Below are 19587 nucleotides of genomic sequence, written 5' to 3' on the forward strand. Positions count from 1 at the left end.
GTAGAATTAGAATGGTGACTTCATTTTAACATGTAAATAGGCTGCGTCTGTCAATCGAGGAGCGTGACTGTAGAAATAACTTGCGTGCGATTCATTACACGCTCACCTCGACGTGTGCGGAACTGCTGTCTGCTTTTGCAAATGGTCTTTGCTTGAGGAGGTGACAGCCGACGTAAATGTAGCGAGATTTTGTGTATCGAAGGGATCCATTGAGGAGCAGCTGGACTACGACTGGAAACGAGACGAGTCGGCTCACCACGTGTTGAAGCGAAATCTACTAATGTATCGCGCAACTTATTATTGTAAAGGATTGACAAAGGATAGACGTCGACCGGATCGGCACGATCCGATTTGGGTCGGCGCTCTAAACAAACTTTGACCGCAAATTGAGTGGTACTTTCATGAATGCCCCGTATCATTGCAGACTCGGGTTCAACTGAAGTGAGTCAGGTGGATATCACCGAGATCTGCACCGAGATGGGTGTCTGTCGTCCGAGTGTGCTCTATTCAAACTCAACCCGGTACGCAAGGGGGCTCGAGCTATTAATACTTTTTTGTTTTTTTTAAGTTGGTACATTTTTGAACCGAAAGCCTGGAACGTTTGACTGTGAGATCTTACATCTTCAAATGATAAACGACACATATTAATAGAGAGTGGTTATTCCAAACCTGTATGCTGTTCAGAAGCCCATAATCCAATGCAGCAACACTGATCTATTACCCCCCCCACCCCCCACCCTGCAACTGCCTTCACCAGCTGCCTGTAGAGTTTCGGCACCTGTTCCAGCGTCCTCGGCGGATTCTCGAGGACGAGAGCCTATTAATGCTAGCAAATGGACCAGCTCAACCGAAATGGAGTTGGATGAGGAATTTTCTATCGCTTTAGAAGAGCGTTGAATTTTAACGAGTCTATTACCAGCGCGCGATCGCAACACTCCGGCCAATTTCGGACTACCTTCGTCATATCGAGGTGCATGCGAGGTCGGGCTATGCTTTTTACACTGGTACACTTGAAGTGGGGTGCCTGCCTTCACCTTTAAGATATCGCTTACTCAAATGTGCCCAGATTGTGGGAAGACTGGTATTATTAAACCAAGACCACAATAGCTAGCACTTCATCGAAAGTCTTGTTGCTGGTCTCTCCCAGCGCCAGGTGGTTCACCTCGTTGCAATTGCGTGCGGCAATCATGTGAACAGCCGAAGCGTCAGTTTGCAATTTTCCCCCGCCGACCATCTGCCAGCAAGCGAAGGGCCAACAACAGCAGACTCGACCACCCAACACTCTCTCCTTTCGCCCAACAGGCCGTCATCGACTCCTGTACCTGGACTTCGCCCCGTCCAACGGAGCTCAGTTCAATTTCTTCTATCTTCGACTCACTTCCAAATATGACGGCAACCAACAACAAAAGTTCCAATGCAACTTGCGGACACAAGCGCGAAGCTGAACCCATGGCCACTAACGAAAACCCTCCTAAGCGCTCCAACTACGGCAAGTGCCAGTACAAGACCGGCAAGTGCTTCAACGAACGTACCCTCAAGCGCAATGGTGAAGCACACTCGCTTTGCGAGGAGCACCGCGTCAAACAGAACTTGATCCAGCGTCGCAGTGACCGCAAGTACCAAACGGTGCATGCCATTCGTCGTCGTGAGCGATCGCAGCGTCGCGCTGTATTGAAGAAGCAGGTCTCGATGGCGGTGGCCCAGCAGCTCTTTTATGAGCACCAGCAGCAAAAAACGATGGGGACCCCATTGCTGCAGCACCTCCCTTTGCACATGGTATCGGTCGATGCACCTGCGATGACCGGAACTATGGATCTGGCTCCCCCAATCCAGGTTCCGACGCATGGCTACGGTCAGAGCGGTATGGGATCACCGCTGGTGTTGTCTGTTCAGCACCAGAGCGGCCACACTGAAGATAACAGCTATAACAAAGTCTCGTCGGGAACGAAGGACGAATCGACCCCTACGGGCATCGACGATATCATGACGGGCTCGTTTCTGACGATCCCCATGCGAGGTATCCACAGCATCCCGGCGCTCAAAGATGAGGAGATTGGAGATATTAGCAGTTTGGGCGACAGCTTCGGCTACATGCCGATCGTGTCATGCTCGGATGACAAGGAAACGTGGAGCGACGACGACATTGAGTTCCTGCAGACTATTCTGCTAGCTTAGACGTAGCGATCCGCCTAACGGTCGCTGTCTAAACACCCTTGTGCGTCTACCTACCGAGTTGTTCGGCTGTCGCTATCACCATTTATATAAAAGCGCCACAGAAAGACTCTTTATCATAATTGTACCGACCAAATAAAAAAACTTTTCTATTAATAGCTACTGTATCATGCCATGCCATAATTCGCAGCTCGAAGAACTGTGTTAGGCGGGCGATCTTTAGATCATGCAGCATTCGTGCAGGATGTGCGGCGACTGCAACACCGTAACGTTGCGTGCCACTACCATACATGTACGATTAAAGTAGAGCGATATACCGCAGTTAGAAATGTGATAAAAATTGCGGCCACGATTTCTAAAAGGGTTAGGCTTTAAAAGCATGGGTAGCACCCATTAATTCTAAGTTTCCTCCTTCGGACTTCACTTCTAGGGGCAAGTTTGCATGATTAGCTTTGGAAAGTTAGACTCGTTGTAGCTCCTACTTGAGGCTTCCCACGCGACAAAATCTTTTCAAGGTGAAAACCTCGTCCTACTACTAGCTAATCAAGGTTTGAAGAAGATAACAAAAAATTCTGGCTGGCAGCCTGGCTACTTCTTTACGTAAGCTTGGGTCGGCCGAGCTGGAGGCAAATCGGCTCGGTCCGGTTCGGAAAACCCGGTTACCTTCTTCGCACTTAACCGAACACCTTTTCCATGATTAAGGGTACAGTATTCTGCGTGAATAGCGAACTGGTCATGAACGTATAAGCTACCACAAAGAATAATAGAACCCTATCAGCACGACAAGAAGGAGATGTGCAAAGGTATTGAATCCACCGGAGATATTTAGCAAAAACAACCCAGTACATTTCAACATTTGAAATTGGCGCGCTTTTGGCGATCTTTTTCGTGTATGCTCATGTAGTTTAACGGATCTTCACATTTAAACTTGCCCTGCCATTGCTAAGCTACCAAATCCACCAATCCCCGCAAACCTACGAAGCGGCTACGCCTTACCTGCGCCGAGAAGGTGGTCATTATCAAGAAACAAGCACTCTCTCCTACTATGTCCTACAAGGCAATTGCTGAATGGGCCGTAAACGAGTTCTGTCTCTCAACCACGACATGGTGGCTTTGCCAGCCACCATGTGTGGTATTTTCAAGTCGTCAGCTACAATACTGAAGCAGCTAGTGGAGAAGGCTACTCGCAAAAAGGCGCAGCCACACGCCCACCTACAACTCGATGAGCACATCGTAGCTTTATCATGCTCGCTGAGGCTGAAGGCGTAAGCGTCAGCGGAGCATGGATAATTGAGCACGCCAAACAGCTCGCTATCAAGCTCCGCCTCTCCCCTGAGCGGTGTCCTCGCCTCGGCCCTTCCTGGCTACGCTGCTTACAGGATAGTTACGGCCTGAAGTGGCGCAAAGCCTTTGGAGAATCAGACTCGGTCAACATAGAGGCTGCTGCGGACACAGTCGAAGGTGAGCGCGACAGCCATTCAACACTGTTGGCAACATTCGGGTTTAGTTAACAAAGCGAGCATCAATTCCTTGCTTTGTTAGCTTATAGCAATACAGGCTGTTTTTTCGCTCCAAACTGCTTTGAGCAATGTCGTTTTATACACTACAGACTGGCATATATATCAGGCGTTCGCAATTCACGCAGAATACTGTAAAGGGAATCAATTTGTCGGAAATGTTCACAAGTGTTGATACAACTCTGCAACCAATGCCAATTTTATAGCAATGTGAGCATCACCAATTAATTAGGCATCTTGGCTTAGTTCATGTGCGACACAATAGATTATAATCACGTCTCTAGAGAGCTCACATACTATGATGTGCTTCATTTTCAAATCAAACCAATTTTCCTTTCCTTCCAGGTCGTGTTTCTGAGCAAAAATCTCCCAACATCTGATCTAAATGTCGGCATATTCTACAATGTCTTGCAGCTGCACAGCTCTCTAGGCCTCAGAAATCGCATCGCTTGAGGTTTTTATGAGCCCGCTTCGTCCTCTGACCTTCTTCACCATAAGAGACTCTCAGCTTCCTGTGATCGCTGCAATTTCAGTGCTGCTTTCTGCTGTTTCGCTGCTTTTGCAGAATCGCAGCGTTTAATCTTGCCTCCGCCTTCCGCTGATTTTTTTCAGCCTTACATAGGCCAGCTTCTATTTTCTGCCTTGTTTTTAGCTTTTCTTTTTCTTGCTTAGCTACGTTCCTTACATGTCAGCTTTCTTGTGCTGTCCTCGACTTACTTGGAAACGACTTCTTCCTTCTTCATCCTTTTGAGCTCTTGATCTCTGCATTTTTCTTCGAACTTTCGCAGCTTTTCAACCATGCAGTCATCGTGAGTATCCAGCCGCTCCCCTCTTCAACTTGGTCAGAACCTTCGTCGGAGATCTCTCCTTTACCTTCGCTGGGTTTGTGAGATGAAGGGGTACGCCCTGAAGACTGATATTTTAATGCTGTCATTTCAGTCGCCGTACACCTCTTGTATTTATTTGGCTAATAGACAAGGGATCTTGTACAGATATATAACGCCTTTCAACTTAGTTTCAGAAGCGCAGGTGGGCTTTGCATTGGAGCGCGGAGTAGAAACCGGTGGATGTCCAAGAGCTTAGTGTTACCTACGGACATAAAGATTCGTACAGGGCACGCCCGATAGCTTCTGAACGGCAATGGCGTGGCAGATTGACATCGCTGCGTACAGAAGCCCAGTTGTATATGGTATCGCGCCAAGTGGACTTGAAAGTGCGAAAATTCTTCGCTTCTAAAGGCTGAAGGATGTGGGTCGTATGAGAGGAAAACTGAGCAAATGAACACAATTGTCGAGACATTGTTGTCGGGCTGATAGACCAGTATGGGAGACGGGATTATCGAGAATCAGCAAAACGGGTCGTGTTGCAGAAATGTGTAGCAAGAGGAGGCCAAGCCATTCTTCAAACGCTGTCAGGTCGATGAATGCATTCTCCGTTACTGTGCCAGTACTTCCAGGCGGAGACCCCTGCATAATATCACCTGATAGATTTTCGCCCTTGAAAATGAAAAGGGATGGCATGACTGCGCCCGTTGCACTCACACACAGCAACAGTTAAGTCTCCGGGCGGTTAGCACCGCGCTGAACGGACACCTCCTTTTCTCCTATATCAGCAATGACGTTCTAGTGGTTGCCACCTTGTGGTTCCACTCCTGTCTCGTTGCAATAGTAAGCTCGAGAAGGTGGAATGTAGTTCTTTTTTTTTTTTAGCACATCATCGTATTCGGTGAGCAATCGTTCAATGCCGTCTGACTTCACAGCGTTGACACGAGCGGTGTCAAGGATCCTACCTTTATGAGCGGAAGAACGATCTGAATGACGAGCCAGAAACTTAGTGATCCACTTGGACGACGGCCCCGATTTACCAAACTGATATTCACGGCAGTCACTAGTGAGATTCATCAACATGGCTTGCAGTCGCAGGTGGGTAGCTGGAAATCCTTTGCGAGCTATTTCTAAGAGACTTTTCACAATCCCATCCTCTTCTTCCACGGAGATTGCTGCCTCTCTTCCAGCAGACAGCCAGCATGGGCTCCGTCTAGATAGCGCTTGAGTGTACGTATTGGTACGCCGTAAACGCACTCAGCTGACCGACAATCAGGCAAATGAGCTTAGCGCTACCAAGGCGAAACCACTGCAGATTAAGCGGACTGGTGATATTAGACGCGTTGGCCGTCCGAAATCGAACAGTTCGAAGATGAGAGAGAGGGCGAATATTGCTATGGAAGAGTACAATAAGGCGATGAAACTAAGAGGTTGTTACGAGACGTTGATAAATTTATGTCGCTTCAACTATTCTAGAGCTAAGCCCGGGGTCAACGAGCTTGATTCCTATCTCGGGGGGGGGGGGGTTGTGGCGAGCTCTAGACCAAGCGCTAGAGACGTGGAGGCGACTACTGCTAGCGAGCGAGAGACAACACCAATAACCAGGTCAACACCGCTGAGATTGCACCAAAACCCGATGCCTAATACGTGTATCGCTTCGTATCCTGAGCTAGTAGGAGCTCCGGCTCGACGGCTGCCACGTGCAGCACCTTCGGAGGTACTCAAAGTGGCGTGCATTCAGCCTCAAAGTGGCGTGCATTCAGCCTCAAAGTGGCGTGCATTCAGCCTCCAGTAACCGATCGAACAGGTGCAACTGGGGAGAGCGCTGTGCACGATGTGGTCACTCCGTTGCAGCAACGCTTATAGAGCACATTTCAAGTGTCAGGGATTGTTTGGCGCATGTGGGCAAATTCTTTTAATCGACACCTAAATCCCTTAGCACGGACTGGTGCAATTTTCGATCCCCCATCGGGGCACGTGTCAAATTTATTAAATGCAGTGGACTCGCATTTTGACCAGTCGATTTCAAACCTCAATCGATCATCACGACTCACACAGGACGGTGCTGTTGCAGCTATTGCAGATAACGAGCATTTCCATCGTGATGTGGACGGTTTAGCAAGACGTATTGAAATGCAAACGAATCAACTAGCAGACAGAAAGGCCATCATCGAGGCGTTTATAGACGAATTAAAAGCTCGTCCACCTAGCAATGTTGTCGATCCTCTTCCACCGATTGAAAACATTGCTGACATTGATCACCAAGAGTCGAGAGCGGATATTAGGATATTCATTAGCCTAACTAATGGCGCGTCATAATTGCTAACTCGTCCTATTATCTGTCAGCTTGCTCTTCACCGTTTTAAACATCTAGTACCTGGCGTTTTCCCTTAGAGGGTGGTCAGACTGGATTAAAACGCATTACAGCATCCAAACTACTACTCATTCACACGTGTCATGTCAAATGATTTAAGCGCTGGAGCGTCTTCACAGCAAGCTAAGTCAGGCTGTCGCTGAACCCATAGTAGTGGCGCATAAAAGCTTTCTTAACGTACCCAAACAGAAATTCAGCTTAAGTACGCCGGCAATGCAAACCGACACTTCGCAGGTAATATATAATCCCTGGATGACGATGAATTGATGCTCCATCGAGAGTCCACACCGAGATAGATCCCGGCTATTGATGTACAAGACCACGTGCAAAGTACACAAAATATTGGCAGCAATTCACAAAGCCCAATCTGTCGAATGTCCCTTGCGTGTCGTAGCTGTTGGGTAATCCGTTAGCTCCAATAAACATAAATATATAAATCCGTGGTTTCGGCAACCTTTTCTTCCCTCATCGAGTATAGTTTTTCGTATCATGCCGCGGCTATCAAGCCAAACTTTGTCTAAGGAACCAAGAATTAGCTGACTCCAATTAACAATACTAACCTCCTCAACGAGGCTGAACACAATTCCTCTCTTTGACATGTCATCACGAAAGGAATTCAACTGCTCAGGTTTACCCCACAGACAACTCACATCCTCCGACCTTTGGTCGCTCATTTAATCCAAGTGGCACCGCACAATAGATGAGTGAGTTATCGAACACTGTTCACACAATACTCCACGGCACTGTCGGGATCGAGCATGCTTTCTTCGATTCATTAGCACCTCAAGGAATACATAACTCGTGGTGAGCTACAGGCTTGCATCCGATGGATCGCGAAAAAGCATTTTTTACAGTACGCTCGACTTGCTCAGCCGAAACGACACGAAACGCCAAACGCTCGCGATTTTTGTGGTCCAGTGGCCCCTTACCAATTGGCAGATTGACGACAGGGGACTACGACGGCTTCAAAATAACAACATCAATGTTAGGGCATACACGATAGAAAAAAACAAACCGAGCCAGAAGAGGTACGGAAACGATCCTCAACGAAAGTTCCGATCAAGTGAAAGGCAAAACGACAAATGCTTCATGAAGATTGCATGGCTGAAGAAACCCTGAGGCTGGAGGAGAAGCTCAGGGAACAATTTCACAAGGTCATGAAAAATGAGCATTCTGCCTCCAAAACGATTATGGGAGCTATTTTGAAGCTAGAACGAGCACAAGCCAAATGTGCAGCATAGCAAGAAAGGGGGGGTTGAAGGCTGTAGCAAAATGAGAAGAAGCGCCGCTAAAGGGATTAGAAACCGAGCAAAAGGCGTCATAAACGTAAGAGATAGCTGCACTAACTGCAGCGCGGAGCCTTGCGTTAACGCTAGAACGAGCACAAGAAGCTGAGATTCGGCGCGCCCAAGCCGGAATTTATCGCCTGCGAGGAACGAAGCGGACGTGCAAAACACCTTTAAGCGCAGCTGAAATTAGAAGCCAAAATATATTCCTTGTCAAGATATTGTAGAATTTTCTACCATTTAGCTAAAGTGTCAGTATTGTTTTGAGTTGCAATAGCCATTTGGCACGCAAGCGTCTGACTCGTGTAGCTGACAAGTATTTTCAGGTTGAGTTTATTGATTGTTAGTAACCAATAACAACTTCTCTATAGCCAACTTACCTCGGCCGGTGAGGATGGCAGCTAGACCCTCAAACTTATCAACACCGCCATCCTCATCGTAGCCACCACCTCCACCGTCACTTTCACCTCTTTCAACCATTCGTTTAGCTCGGCTAAAAGTGAAGGTGGAGCTACAGTATTACATGTAAATACGTTAAGCGGGCAGCAGCCTATGAGATGGAGTTTTCTTTACAGTCACAAAGACTTCAGAAGATAAACCGAACTTATCGTCGATGCCAACGCGATATTGCAGTGCTGCAGAAACGTAGCATCGACTGACCGGTTGCTCTGTCTCGGTGTCGGCTCACAACGATTATAATATTTCATTGTGAATAAATAAAAAACGGAAAGAAACAAGTCAAACGGCGTTTATTCTTATCAAAGGCTTTACGACGACGACTAAATGTAAAATGTGTAGTAAATCTTAGCAACATGTACGTTGTCGGCGGCAGATGATACGACCGCTTCTCAAGAAAGCACATCTTTAACGTGAGTGGTCTGGCATTTGACGAATTCATGAGCAGGTGTAAGCGAGAGGAGCCGTAGCTGCTATGAGGCCTTCTTACGCAACTCTAGATGAAGAAATTTGCTTACAATATACATTTATCCCATCACACAACGCAAAATTTACAGCAGTAATTACCCTTTTATCAGATAACTACATCTCCCTCATATACGTATCCTTCGAGCTGCGAGCTCCCCGGGTCCTCCACCCGGCTCCCCTATATTGCAGCATTGTCGATCGACGGGCACATTTCGAAAGTGACGTGGTACACGAAGGTTACCTGTGCTTTGTTGTGCTTCAGAACCCTACGCAGTAGCAGCCAGCGAGTAGGGAATTAAAACCATAAAAATGGAGCTTAGCACCGTTAGAGATCACAGCTGCACAGAGCACAGCCCTGACGATTGCCATTTTACATATATATTACAAGCTGCATAAATGGCTCTCATCACCGTAAATGATGACTACATCTCAGCAGATTTACTCAGATGCGATATGAATATTATAAGAACTATAATGATGGCTATAAAACTGGTTGCCAAGTGTAAACCACACGTACCACAAATAAACCACTCCACCCTCAAGGCTATTAATATAGTTTGCGACCTAAACTAATATGCTAGCATGTTACATTAGACATGACTCGGAAATCGCGATTTCCATACAAACGTCAGGATAAAACGCTTTCGTTATAAAAAGGTGCATGCACTGGTTTTGATCAATTTGCACGGGGGTAGGCATGTTGTTATCATAAATAGCCTCTGGTCGGATCATAAACAGTCTCTGATGTAAGGCGCATTAAAAATCTTTCCCACCCAAACTCCCCTCCCCTCAAGTCGGATTTAGTCATTTTGAAAGAAAGAGGCTACGATGCCACCCCGTCGCTCAGCGAGAAAAAAGCGCGAGGAATGTCTGCAGCGCCGGGAAGGACGAAATGTTGTGGAGCGTCATTACCTCCTTCGAGAGCACATGGACTACCTGAACGGGAAACGCGACCACGACACTGACGTTGGGACCCCCCCCAGAAAAAGGACAAAAAGAAGGCCAAGGTGAAGCTGGCCAAGAATCCTACATTAAAAGGTAAGACGCCCCGCTGTGCACTTGATGCAGAGGGGCACGCCGCTGCTGCTGCGAGTGCGGAAGAGGATGTCGATGACGAAGATGATATATATTAACGGTTTGAAAAAGAAGTGGAGTAAGTTGACCAATACAATGAGTAAATGCACAAGGAAGAGCCCGCGGCGAAGGCTATCAAGAAGTTAGGCAAGGGCAAGAAGAAAGCGGCAGCGCCGAAGGCGAAGAAGACGACCAAGGCGGTCAAGAAACCGCCAAGCAGGGACGCCAAAGAAGACCCCAGCGAATCAGAAGACCCCGGAGACCAAGGAGCCGAGGAAATCGTTTGCGCGTCAAGTCGCAAAAATGCCGAATCTGCACTTGCTTGCTAAGTAGCGGGAGACAAGGAGGTTGCGTGACGAATCGTCATGCTAGCTGAGGCTAAAGCTGTGGCTGTGCAGAAAACGCCGCTGATCAAGATGCTGTTGAAGATGCTGCAAAGAAGAAAAAGAAGGCGAACCAAGAGAAGAAGAGCAAATCCAAGATCAAGCGGAAAACGGCGGTGGTGGGTTGCTCGTCGTTGAGAAGAAGCGACGCCCGATGGATTCTGACAAAGACGACGACAAGGACAGTGACGGCGGCAGTGCTGATGACTTTGACTTTGCTGGAGGAGGCAAGATGAAGCGCTTGTGTACTTTTTGCACATATCCATCATGTATAATATTGGCTAATGCTGTATGCAAACGTATGTTGCAGGCCGGACAGCGCGCACGAAGTTCGATAAGTCCACACGGGGATTAAACAGCGTGTTGACTCGTACTAATGTTGTATGCGAATGCATTTGGCCTGCATTGAGTGATGATTGCAATCTTATGGATGAAGCAACTAAACAAAGACAAGGAAGCCCTGAAAAAGATGAGTATTGATGGTTGGGAGTTGGATTCGTCGCATTTCCAGAAGACGAGTAATTTTCTTATTTGTACGATGAACCGTAGGGCCCAACCACTCCGTTTTGGATATGCCAGGCTCGGCGCTGACTATTTGTTTTGCCAAGGGCGTTTTGAAAATAAAGGAGAGAGAACCAAATCGGTACTACGACCAGCAATGGGAGAAACGAATTTTACGTGCGTGTGCAATATAACCAGCGCCTAAGAAGTTTACAAAGAAAGAACTGCTGGATTGATAGGTGCGGCGACACAAACACATCAATGCACGACCATAAAGTCTGTGGCCAACCAGATACTGCCTTTTCATGCGAGTGCATCACCCTATTACTTCATCGTTCCCTTTGCCCGCGCCGCTGAATTCCAGAATGGTACACCGGACATCCCATCGACGGCACACCAGTCCAGTCTGTGTATACCGGCATCCTCCGCTTGTTACTGACAATCATGTAGTATTACAATTCGCAACAATAATTGTGTATAAAATATGATGTACGTCGGGCTTCGTGAACTACGAGAAAATGCAATAGCGATATACATGAATTTATTCAAGAAGCTCGTCGCAGACCGGTCGGCTTTCAATAGTGTCGTGCTCTTCGGCTACAGCTTCTATTCTACCATCTACCAAACTAGCAAATTCTGCTGTATCATCTCACTTGCTACAATATCCGCTTCCTGTATAGCAAGCTAGTTCTTGCTCGCATCGAAAACTTTTCGCGGATTTTGTACCGTTCCATCCTGGACCACGAAGCTTGGAACCCCATGATACCATGCACAGTGGCCACCTCTTTCGCCTGTAGGTGAAGCACTGTAGCGAAAATAGGTACATCCTCTCCCCTCAACTCTTGTATCCATACAACTAGCTCATTTTCATCTTCGGCGGGGAGAGACATACCTGTTCCATTAGAGCGAGACTTCCTTTTGACGCGTCCACGCGCCGTCGTGCATGCCAGTTGTTTTCTTCGGTCGCCACTGGTACAGAAGCTTGCATCGCTGCTCCTGCGCCTGATCGTCTAGACCACTGTAGAAAGCTTCAATGACCGCATTAATGTTACCACACTGCTCCCAGGGATCGAGTGTGGTGTTGGAAATCCCACGTGAACTCTAGCTACAAATGTAGTTAGGATGTTCCCACAACAATATGTCTACTAGGATAGTAAACGATCGTTCGGGCGGACCTGAAGACCCCAGTTCTGCCCTTGCACCGGGACAAACTGGACCTTGTAAACTACTTATATAGGCCAACCAGTAAAATAAGAACACGCTACTAGCACGAGCAAAGCTAGCAGGTGTTTTGAATCCTCGTGGTCCCAACAGCGGAAGGGTACCAGGCACGGGTAAGCCTTTTACGAGATCACCGAGTGTTCAACACTCGGCTGGAAGAAATAAAAGGGAGGCAATTAAAGCACTCCCAGTCGTGCAAATAGGCAACAATAAGCTGTCACGTAAAACCTCCCGATAATAATCGGCCAATACACAAAATCTCTTGGCCTTGCCGGATGAACCCTCGCTACAGAGCTTCGAGTTCACCGACAGGCATTACACACTCAAACAAGCTTGACCTGACGCTTACCTTGAAGCCGGACGTCGCTCTGTGTGCTTGAGTGGAAATTCTGTTCTGTATTTAAGCTTACCCTTTCGGGTCTATTCCTAATAGGAAGTCCTAATCAAGTATACAAATATCAAGTGAACAATGATCCGTTCTGGATCTTCTTGCATGCCAAGCGTCGTCTGCACTGTCGCATGAGCATCTTTAACGGTCCGCGCCTTGTCCCAGACGGTTAACGTGTCTTCTAAAGGTCGCTGAGTATTCCGCGAACTCATCCCAACCGCCACTGAGAGTTTGTACCGTAGATGGTCCGCTGAATGCGAATCCGGCCAGTCCATTATTAATAATAAGGACAGCCTGGATTCAGTGACATAGGGCCGTATCCGATATTTATTGAAAACTCGGAGGTGACGCCGTCGAGTCCCTTGCACGTTGGCGTCTCTGTACATCACTCGACCGAGGGTTCGTCGCTTGAACAACTTGGGCGGTGTCACATCCTTGTCAACGGGTGATAATCCGCAACCACGGAGAAATCACTACACCACAACTGCCTCTGTCGCAATGGAAGCCACGGTACTGGTGCCCGTTGTGACATTTCTTCATTCTTCAATTCACCATCTCGCCACCGTATGTCCAAGCGTCTGAATCGAGTCGTGTCCGACGCGTTTCAGCGTCTCAATCCTCGTAGACGTCGCGAGCGTGAGCAGCTGGAGGTACGTAAGCCCATCCTTCTCTTGAATCATCGGTACCTTGCTCATCACCTCGCATTACTCGACTTGTTTCTCAGGAGGGCAAGACCGAAGGTTCGAACACCCCTCAGTCTGCTGCACTTCCTCCGACAGCAGCGTCATCAACCGGTCCTCCGACGCCCGCTCCCCCAGACTCTTCACTTCCTGCGGTAGCTCCTGCAGCACTCCCCGTCGTCGCTGAATCCGCGGAGATGGCTCCTGCTGCTCCTCCTGCCCCAGCTGGTGGTCCACCACCACTCACCGAAGATTCGCTGCGCGCCATGCTGGCTGAAAGTACGGAGGCATCGGTCGATCACATGATGACCTCGATAATCCCGTACTTGACTGCAATGGCTCGTCACCAAGTGCAGATCAGCGTTGTGCCTCCTCTCCACGGCGATATACACACTCAGCGTCGTCTCGAGACAGCTATTGGTATCGATGAGGTCCTCGCTGCGATACAACCTGTTCCTGACGCGCTGTCGGCATTAGAGCGTCAGTTGCGGTTTGCTCAGTCCGAGGCTGCTGCCGCCGTGCGTTCGGTGGCACCCCACATCATGGCTCGTGAGAACGAGGAGACGTTCCTCAAGGCTGCAAACGCTGAGATTGAAGCCTTACACCACCACGTCAAGATTCTCCGCGAGTCGAACGCCAAGAACGACGCCATGCTCGCCACTGTTCAAGCCACTATGGAACGACACGCAGAAGACTTGAATCGTCTGCACTGCGAGGTCCAAGCTCGGGACGTTTTTATCAGCACGTTGCAGAAGAAGCTGGCTCGCGAACGCGAAGTGTACAAGTCTTCTATTGGCGCGAATACTGAGCAGACCCGGAAGCTCCACCTCCTTCTGGTAAAGCTTGCCCAGGGCAAGTATGTCGATAACGACACGCTCAAGGTCCTCGAGAACCAGCAAGACCGTAACACTCGCCTCCTCCAAGCGAATCGTACCCTCCGTGCACACGTGAGTCTGGCAGGGATGGATCCCGAGGTACTTCGTCTGGCTGTCGAAGGTACGCTCTTAATGTTGCTCCTTCCACCGTGTGTTCAGCAACTAACGTTCGTTCACAATCCTTCGTGATAGGTCTGACTGCGGGTGAGCTGGACCTGGATGCGCTGGACTTGGATCAGGAGACGTTAGTCGCTCTGCGGCGTATTCAGTCTGCCACTGCTTCTTCGGACAATCCTCAAGCCTTTTCGGCAGCTTTGGCCAAAGCAGCTCACCAAGTGACCCATGGGAAATCCCATAAGCGTCTTAGACCAGGTGGCGAGGATTCAGACGACGACTCTGACGAAGACAAGGCTCCAATCCCAACGGACAAGGCCAGTGCTTCGATGGCAGCTGCCGGTCTCGGTGATGCGCCACCTGCCGATACTTCAACTCCCAAGTCGGCTCGTAGATCGCTGTTCGGTCCGAAGGCGTGGAAGAAGGCGGCCCAGAAGAAGCGCAAGAAACCCCGTCCTCATTCTCCTGCTAAGTCGCCACGACGTCATATAAAGACTCGGTCCAAGTCTGTACCGTCTTCTCCAAGTTCATGGTCGCCACCTCCTACACCAGCGTCTTCCTCGACTCCCGCAGTGGTCGACCTCAGCGGCGACCAGAGTGACGTGGACATGGGGACTGCTGATCCAGGCAGCGTTCCTTCGGTTCAAGAAACTGCTACAGAGCCTTCGGGTAAGGACGTGAACCCTGAGGATCACGACGATGTTCCTGTCTCTCCTGACGCGCCTTCGCTCCCGCCTCAGGGTCCACACGATGTGGCCAAGTCACCAGCTTCAACGATTTCACCTTCTCCAGCCGACATACGTGCTGCTGAAGAGGCTTTGCGCGAGGCCGAGGAAATGCGGCTCATGTTTGGCTCGAGTGACGAAGATGAAGAGTCAAACCAGACTGTCCCACAAGGCAAGTCTGCGTCGGCGTCTGCCGCGACATCCAAGGCAGTTGAAGTCTCGGGAGTGGTTTCTTCAGCAGGGTCTGCCCCTGTTGAGGCTGCTCCACTAGCTTCCGCGTCTTCGAAGTCGGCTCCGACTGTTCCCACGACTGATGTACCAAGCGTGTCTTCGCCTGGCCTTTCGATGGAGATTGATGACGATGGGAATGCTGATGACGACTATGGAGATGACGTGGATGACAATGAATCTTCGGTGGATGACTCTCCTGATGCTCCCAGTGGTAGCGGTGATGTTCCGCCCCCCCACCGATCATTCAAGCATACTCGATGACGAAGATGTTGAAGATTCAAACAGGAACTGGAGTAATCTTGGCCCAGCTCGTCCTCCGACTCCACCTCGGCCAAATCCTTCGCCGATGATGACTTCCCCAATCATCGTTGGCGGCCCGCCTCCTTCGCCACCAGCAAGTCCTCCGGCACCAGCATCTTCTCTTCCTGCTCCAGTGTCTCCTCGTCCGTCTATTTGGACTCTCGATGCTGGACCTGGACGCATGATTACGGCAACCTATACTTCGGTGCCGCGTCGTGGTGGTGCACCGTCGGTCGAGCCGTTGCCTCACCGAGTGTTATCTGGTACTCGCTCTTCGGTGCCGGCTTTGTCCACCCTGCCACCGTGGGTTCTTCCGTATGTGGACATGGAGTTTACCAATGCAGGCGCCAAGAAGTGTTTCGAGCGACTCCTGAGCTTAACGCTTCCTGAACCAGCTGGTGAGGTGACCGTGCGTACAACGTTGGAGGGTCTCCAAGCGTTCTTTGATTATTCGCATCCTGATCACCCGTACCACAGCTTTATCCTCTTCAAGCTTGCCTCTTTGACACTGTCGACTTCAAACCAAGCGTCCCCATCTCCAAGCGTGCCCCGATTGAGACCCGTCTCAAAATGATCTGGGCGAACCTTCGGGGTGACGGCGGTAAGCAAGGTGACCTCGGGCTCGCGTTGTGGGAGCGTCTCCACTGACTTCCGTTAGCTGGTATTGAACGAGGTCTCGCTGAAGAAGCTAAAAAGGTTGGCCACGACAAGGAACGCTTGAAGGAGCTGAGAGCTATGTCAAAGAAGCTCTTCAGTGAGCGCGACCGTCGTGCCGATCGTCTTCGTAACAAGTACCGTGAGCAGTACATGGCGTGGAGTCGTGACTCGGTTTCATCTAGTGTCATTCATTCGTCTCGAGTTGCTTTTGGAGCCGTCTAAGCCGTGGTACCCCGTTGAAAACTTGCCATTCGCACCTCAGACATCTGACTGGCCCTCCGAAGTTCCGGCTCTCGACGCTCGTCAGCCATGGCGTACTGGATGGATGAATGCGCCGCATCAGCACCCGTACAACACCACGTACTTCCCGTGCCAGCGTAATCCGGAGTTCTTCAATCCTCGAGGTACGCGTTTCGTGGATGTGTACCGAAGCGTGATCGTTGACCCGTCTCTCGATTCAACCGAGCTTATTTCGACCTGGCGTTCGTTGTTTGACTCGCCACCGGGTACTCCACGTCCTGCTCTGGCTGCTGCTCCTGTTGAAGCTGGTACCGAGGATTCGCAGGGTCCGGCTTCAGCTCCAGCTGCCGAGGCTCAGGTTCTTGATGAAGAGGAGAAGGAGAGTAGTGACTCGGCTTCGTTGACACTCTTGGCCACCGCGGCCAGACACTTGGAATCGATTTGAATCCTCGCTGCACGTTCTACGACGTTCTCCATCATCTCAGCTAACTGTTGAGGTGTCCCGCGTGACTTCGTTTTCAGTGATCGCTCCGCGGTCGGCATTCATGTTTTCTTATTCTTAATCCACTTCCACAGCGTAATCATGTTCATGTTGTTCTTCAAATGCATATACAATTTGTTGTTGCAGTAACGTTCTTCGTCTGTTACCACAGGCTGCATCGCCATGTGGACAGTTCTTACGTGATCAAGTCACGCTAGTCTTCGTCCGCCACTTGCGCCATCTGCAGCCGATTCTCGCTCTTCTTGGCTCGCAAATAGTCGTACAGCAGACCTCCACATGACAAGTTTGATGATGGTTCCCAAGTTGTATCTTCATAGCCCACCCACTTGACTTTGAACTCGCGTACAGCACGCTCCGTGCTCGTCGTTAGTGGTGTTCTGTCGTCGAGGATGGCCTCGACTTCATATTCACCGGCAACTTGATCTGGTTCCCAGCTGTCCTCAGGCAGTAGTTCCTCATCGAAGTCGAGTCTTGCTTCATTAGTCACGTTAAGTACCAACCGAGTGTTCGGTCGACTGTTGAATTCGTTGACAGCCTTGAGTCTTGACACATGCACTACTGGGTAAAAGCGTACCCACTTCGATCAGGCAGTTCCAGCTCGTACGCAAACTCTTCCACCTTGCGCTTGATCCGAAAAGGTCCATGCCATCGGTGAGCTAATTTCTTCGTCAAGCCCGGTTTGACGCGTTCCATGTACAACCACACCCGGATCCCAATCTCAAAAAGAGATCTCGGTGGAGCTCTTGCAGGATCTTCCATCTCTTCCGAAGCTTCTGGAGGGTTCGCCGAGTGTTCGTTTCCACTTGGTTGAGGTACAGCAGCTTTTTCCAGTCGACTCAGGGCCTCATTATGCTTTTTAGCCCTTCGCTCCTTTTCTACAGCCTGATAATCTTTGGCCATAGTGAGGGCGACCTCATGTTGTCGATTGATCTCGCGCCGCCACGCCAGTGCGTCAGACTGCTTGCCGAGTCCTCGTTTGAGTGATGACGACATTGCCCGCAACGTCGACTGCGCATCCCAACCATGAACGAGGTTGAACGGCGTTTCCTTCCTCGTAGTGTCTTAAGAAGTATTAATAGCAAATACTAGCTTCTCCGCGATTTCATCCCAATCTTGCTGTAGAGGGTCTTCCGCGTACGGATCCCATCACCGACTTCACCGAGCGTTCCTGCTGTCCATTAGCCTGTGGCCGATAGCTCAAAGTCGCTCGTGATCTTGACTGCATCATCTCTGCAAATGCTTGGAAAACCTCGCTCATGAAGCGTGGGTCGCGGTCGTGCCTTATTAATGATGGGGCTCCGAATCGTCGGTACACACATTCTTCGAACACTTGGGCAACACTCAGTGCAGTCGTATCTGACATAGCCTTGGCAATAACGAATCCCGTGAACGAGCACTGAAATAGGAGCAACGCCGTGTTGCCCCTACGAGATTTTGGTAGTGGGATCACAAAATCCATCGAGACGATCTGGAAAGGTCGTTCGGCTAGCACGTTACCAGGTGAGTATCCACGAAGCTGTGGACGGCTTTTACTCGAGCTGCAATCTGGACATGACTTCACATGCTTCTCCACGTCGGCGTACAAGCCGATCCAATAATAATCGGACTTAACGCGGTGGAACGTTCTCACCACACCTTGATGTCCTCCTTCCAGCGAGTCGTGACAGTTCTGCAAGACCTCTTGAATCATCGTTGTCGGTACTACAAGCCGCAGCTTGGTCTCCTCTTGCCAACCGTGGTCGTACCGACGATTCAATCCAAGATAGTGTAGCACGCCGTCTTCTGATAACACGAACCGGTCAGCATACTTCCAGGCATCTCGAGCTTCTTTGTAACTCAGCTCTTCTGCTTGGCCCTGAAGCACCTTCTTGATGTTAAACCACTTCTGCTCCTCGTCTTGTGCCACCAGTATCCGTCTGCGTCGCTCCCGCTGTATCGCTACCGGATCAACATCTTCCGCATCGGGAAATGCCGATGGTACAGTCTTGTGAGGATGGTCTGGCAAATCTTCGCCGAATGAATCTTCGGTGGACGTCTCTCGTCGTTCTTCATGCTGTTCTTGAGCTTTTAAGACATCCTCCGAGTGTTCATCTGCAAACCTGACGCGTTTCTTGGCTTTCGTCTGTCGCCGAGTCATCACTGCTATATTACCATAATCGCACTTTGGTGAGCTGTAATCAACCACGAAATTTTCGAAAGTTTTCCACTTTGAAGACTCGCTGCTTGACAGTACATGTACTTGACGCTCTGCTCTTCGTGACGAAACATCTACCGAGTCTTCATCCGGCTCGTAGATCATTTCCTGGATGCGGTTCAGCGATGCCAATTCCGACTTGCGAGTTTCAGCCAAGATTACCCGACTGACCTTCGATTCCAGCGCTTCAGTGACTAACGAATCCGCGGCCGCGTTGTATTCTCGTACAACGTGAAAGTATTTAACTGATCGAAGCTTGGCCGTGAGTTCCTTGTGAGTATTCAGCAGCGCTAGCAAAGTTTCCTTCCTGCATGCGATCACCCCAAGTGATTGTTGAATCGCGAGCCTTGAGTCCCCAACGATGACTAAATCCTCGGCACCGTGCGCAATAGCAGCCTTGACACC

General features: G+C 49.7%; 3 protein-coding genes across 3 annotated transcripts; all 3 read left to right on the plus strand.

Annotated features, from left to right (window-relative positions):
• Positions 1–1227: 1227 nt before the first annotated feature.
• Positions 1228–2330, plus strand: PITG_15858 (uncharacterized protein; the record flags this gene model as incomplete). Its single annotated transcript, XM_002898049.1, has 1 exon — positions 1228–2330. The coding sequence occupies one exon, from the start codon at positions 1450–1452 to the stop codon at positions 2173–2175; it is 726 nt and encodes a 241-aa protein (XP_002898095.1).
• Positions 2331–3416: 1086 nt separating this feature from the next.
• PITG_15859 (uncharacterized protein) lies at positions 3417–3903 on the plus strand (the record flags this gene model as incomplete). The annotated part of the gene is made up of 2 exons (XM_002898050.1): positions 3417–3633; positions 3896–3903. The coding sequence occupies 2 exons, from the start codon at positions 3417–3419 to the stop codon at positions 3901–3903; spliced, it is 225 nt and encodes a 74-aa protein (XP_002898096.1).
• Positions 3904–9924: 6021 nt separating this feature from the next.
• Positions 9925–10909, plus strand: PITG_15860 (uncharacterized protein; the record flags this gene model as incomplete). Its single annotated transcript, XM_002898051.1, has 3 exons — positions 9925–10465; positions 10570–10673; positions 10865–10909. The coding sequence occupies 3 exons, from the start codon at positions 10276–10278 to the stop codon at positions 10907–10909; spliced, it is 339 nt and encodes a 112-aa protein (XP_002898097.1).
• Between the last annotated feature and the right edge of the window lie 8678 nt (positions 10910–19587).

Source organism: Phytophthora infestans, genomic scaffold (assembly GCF_000142945.1).
Source record: "Phytophthora infestans T30-4 supercont1.39 genomic scaffold, whole genome shotgun sequence".
Taxonomy (NCBI): Eukaryota; Oomycota; class Peronosporomycetes; order Peronosporales; family Peronosporaceae; genus Phytophthora; species Phytophthora infestans.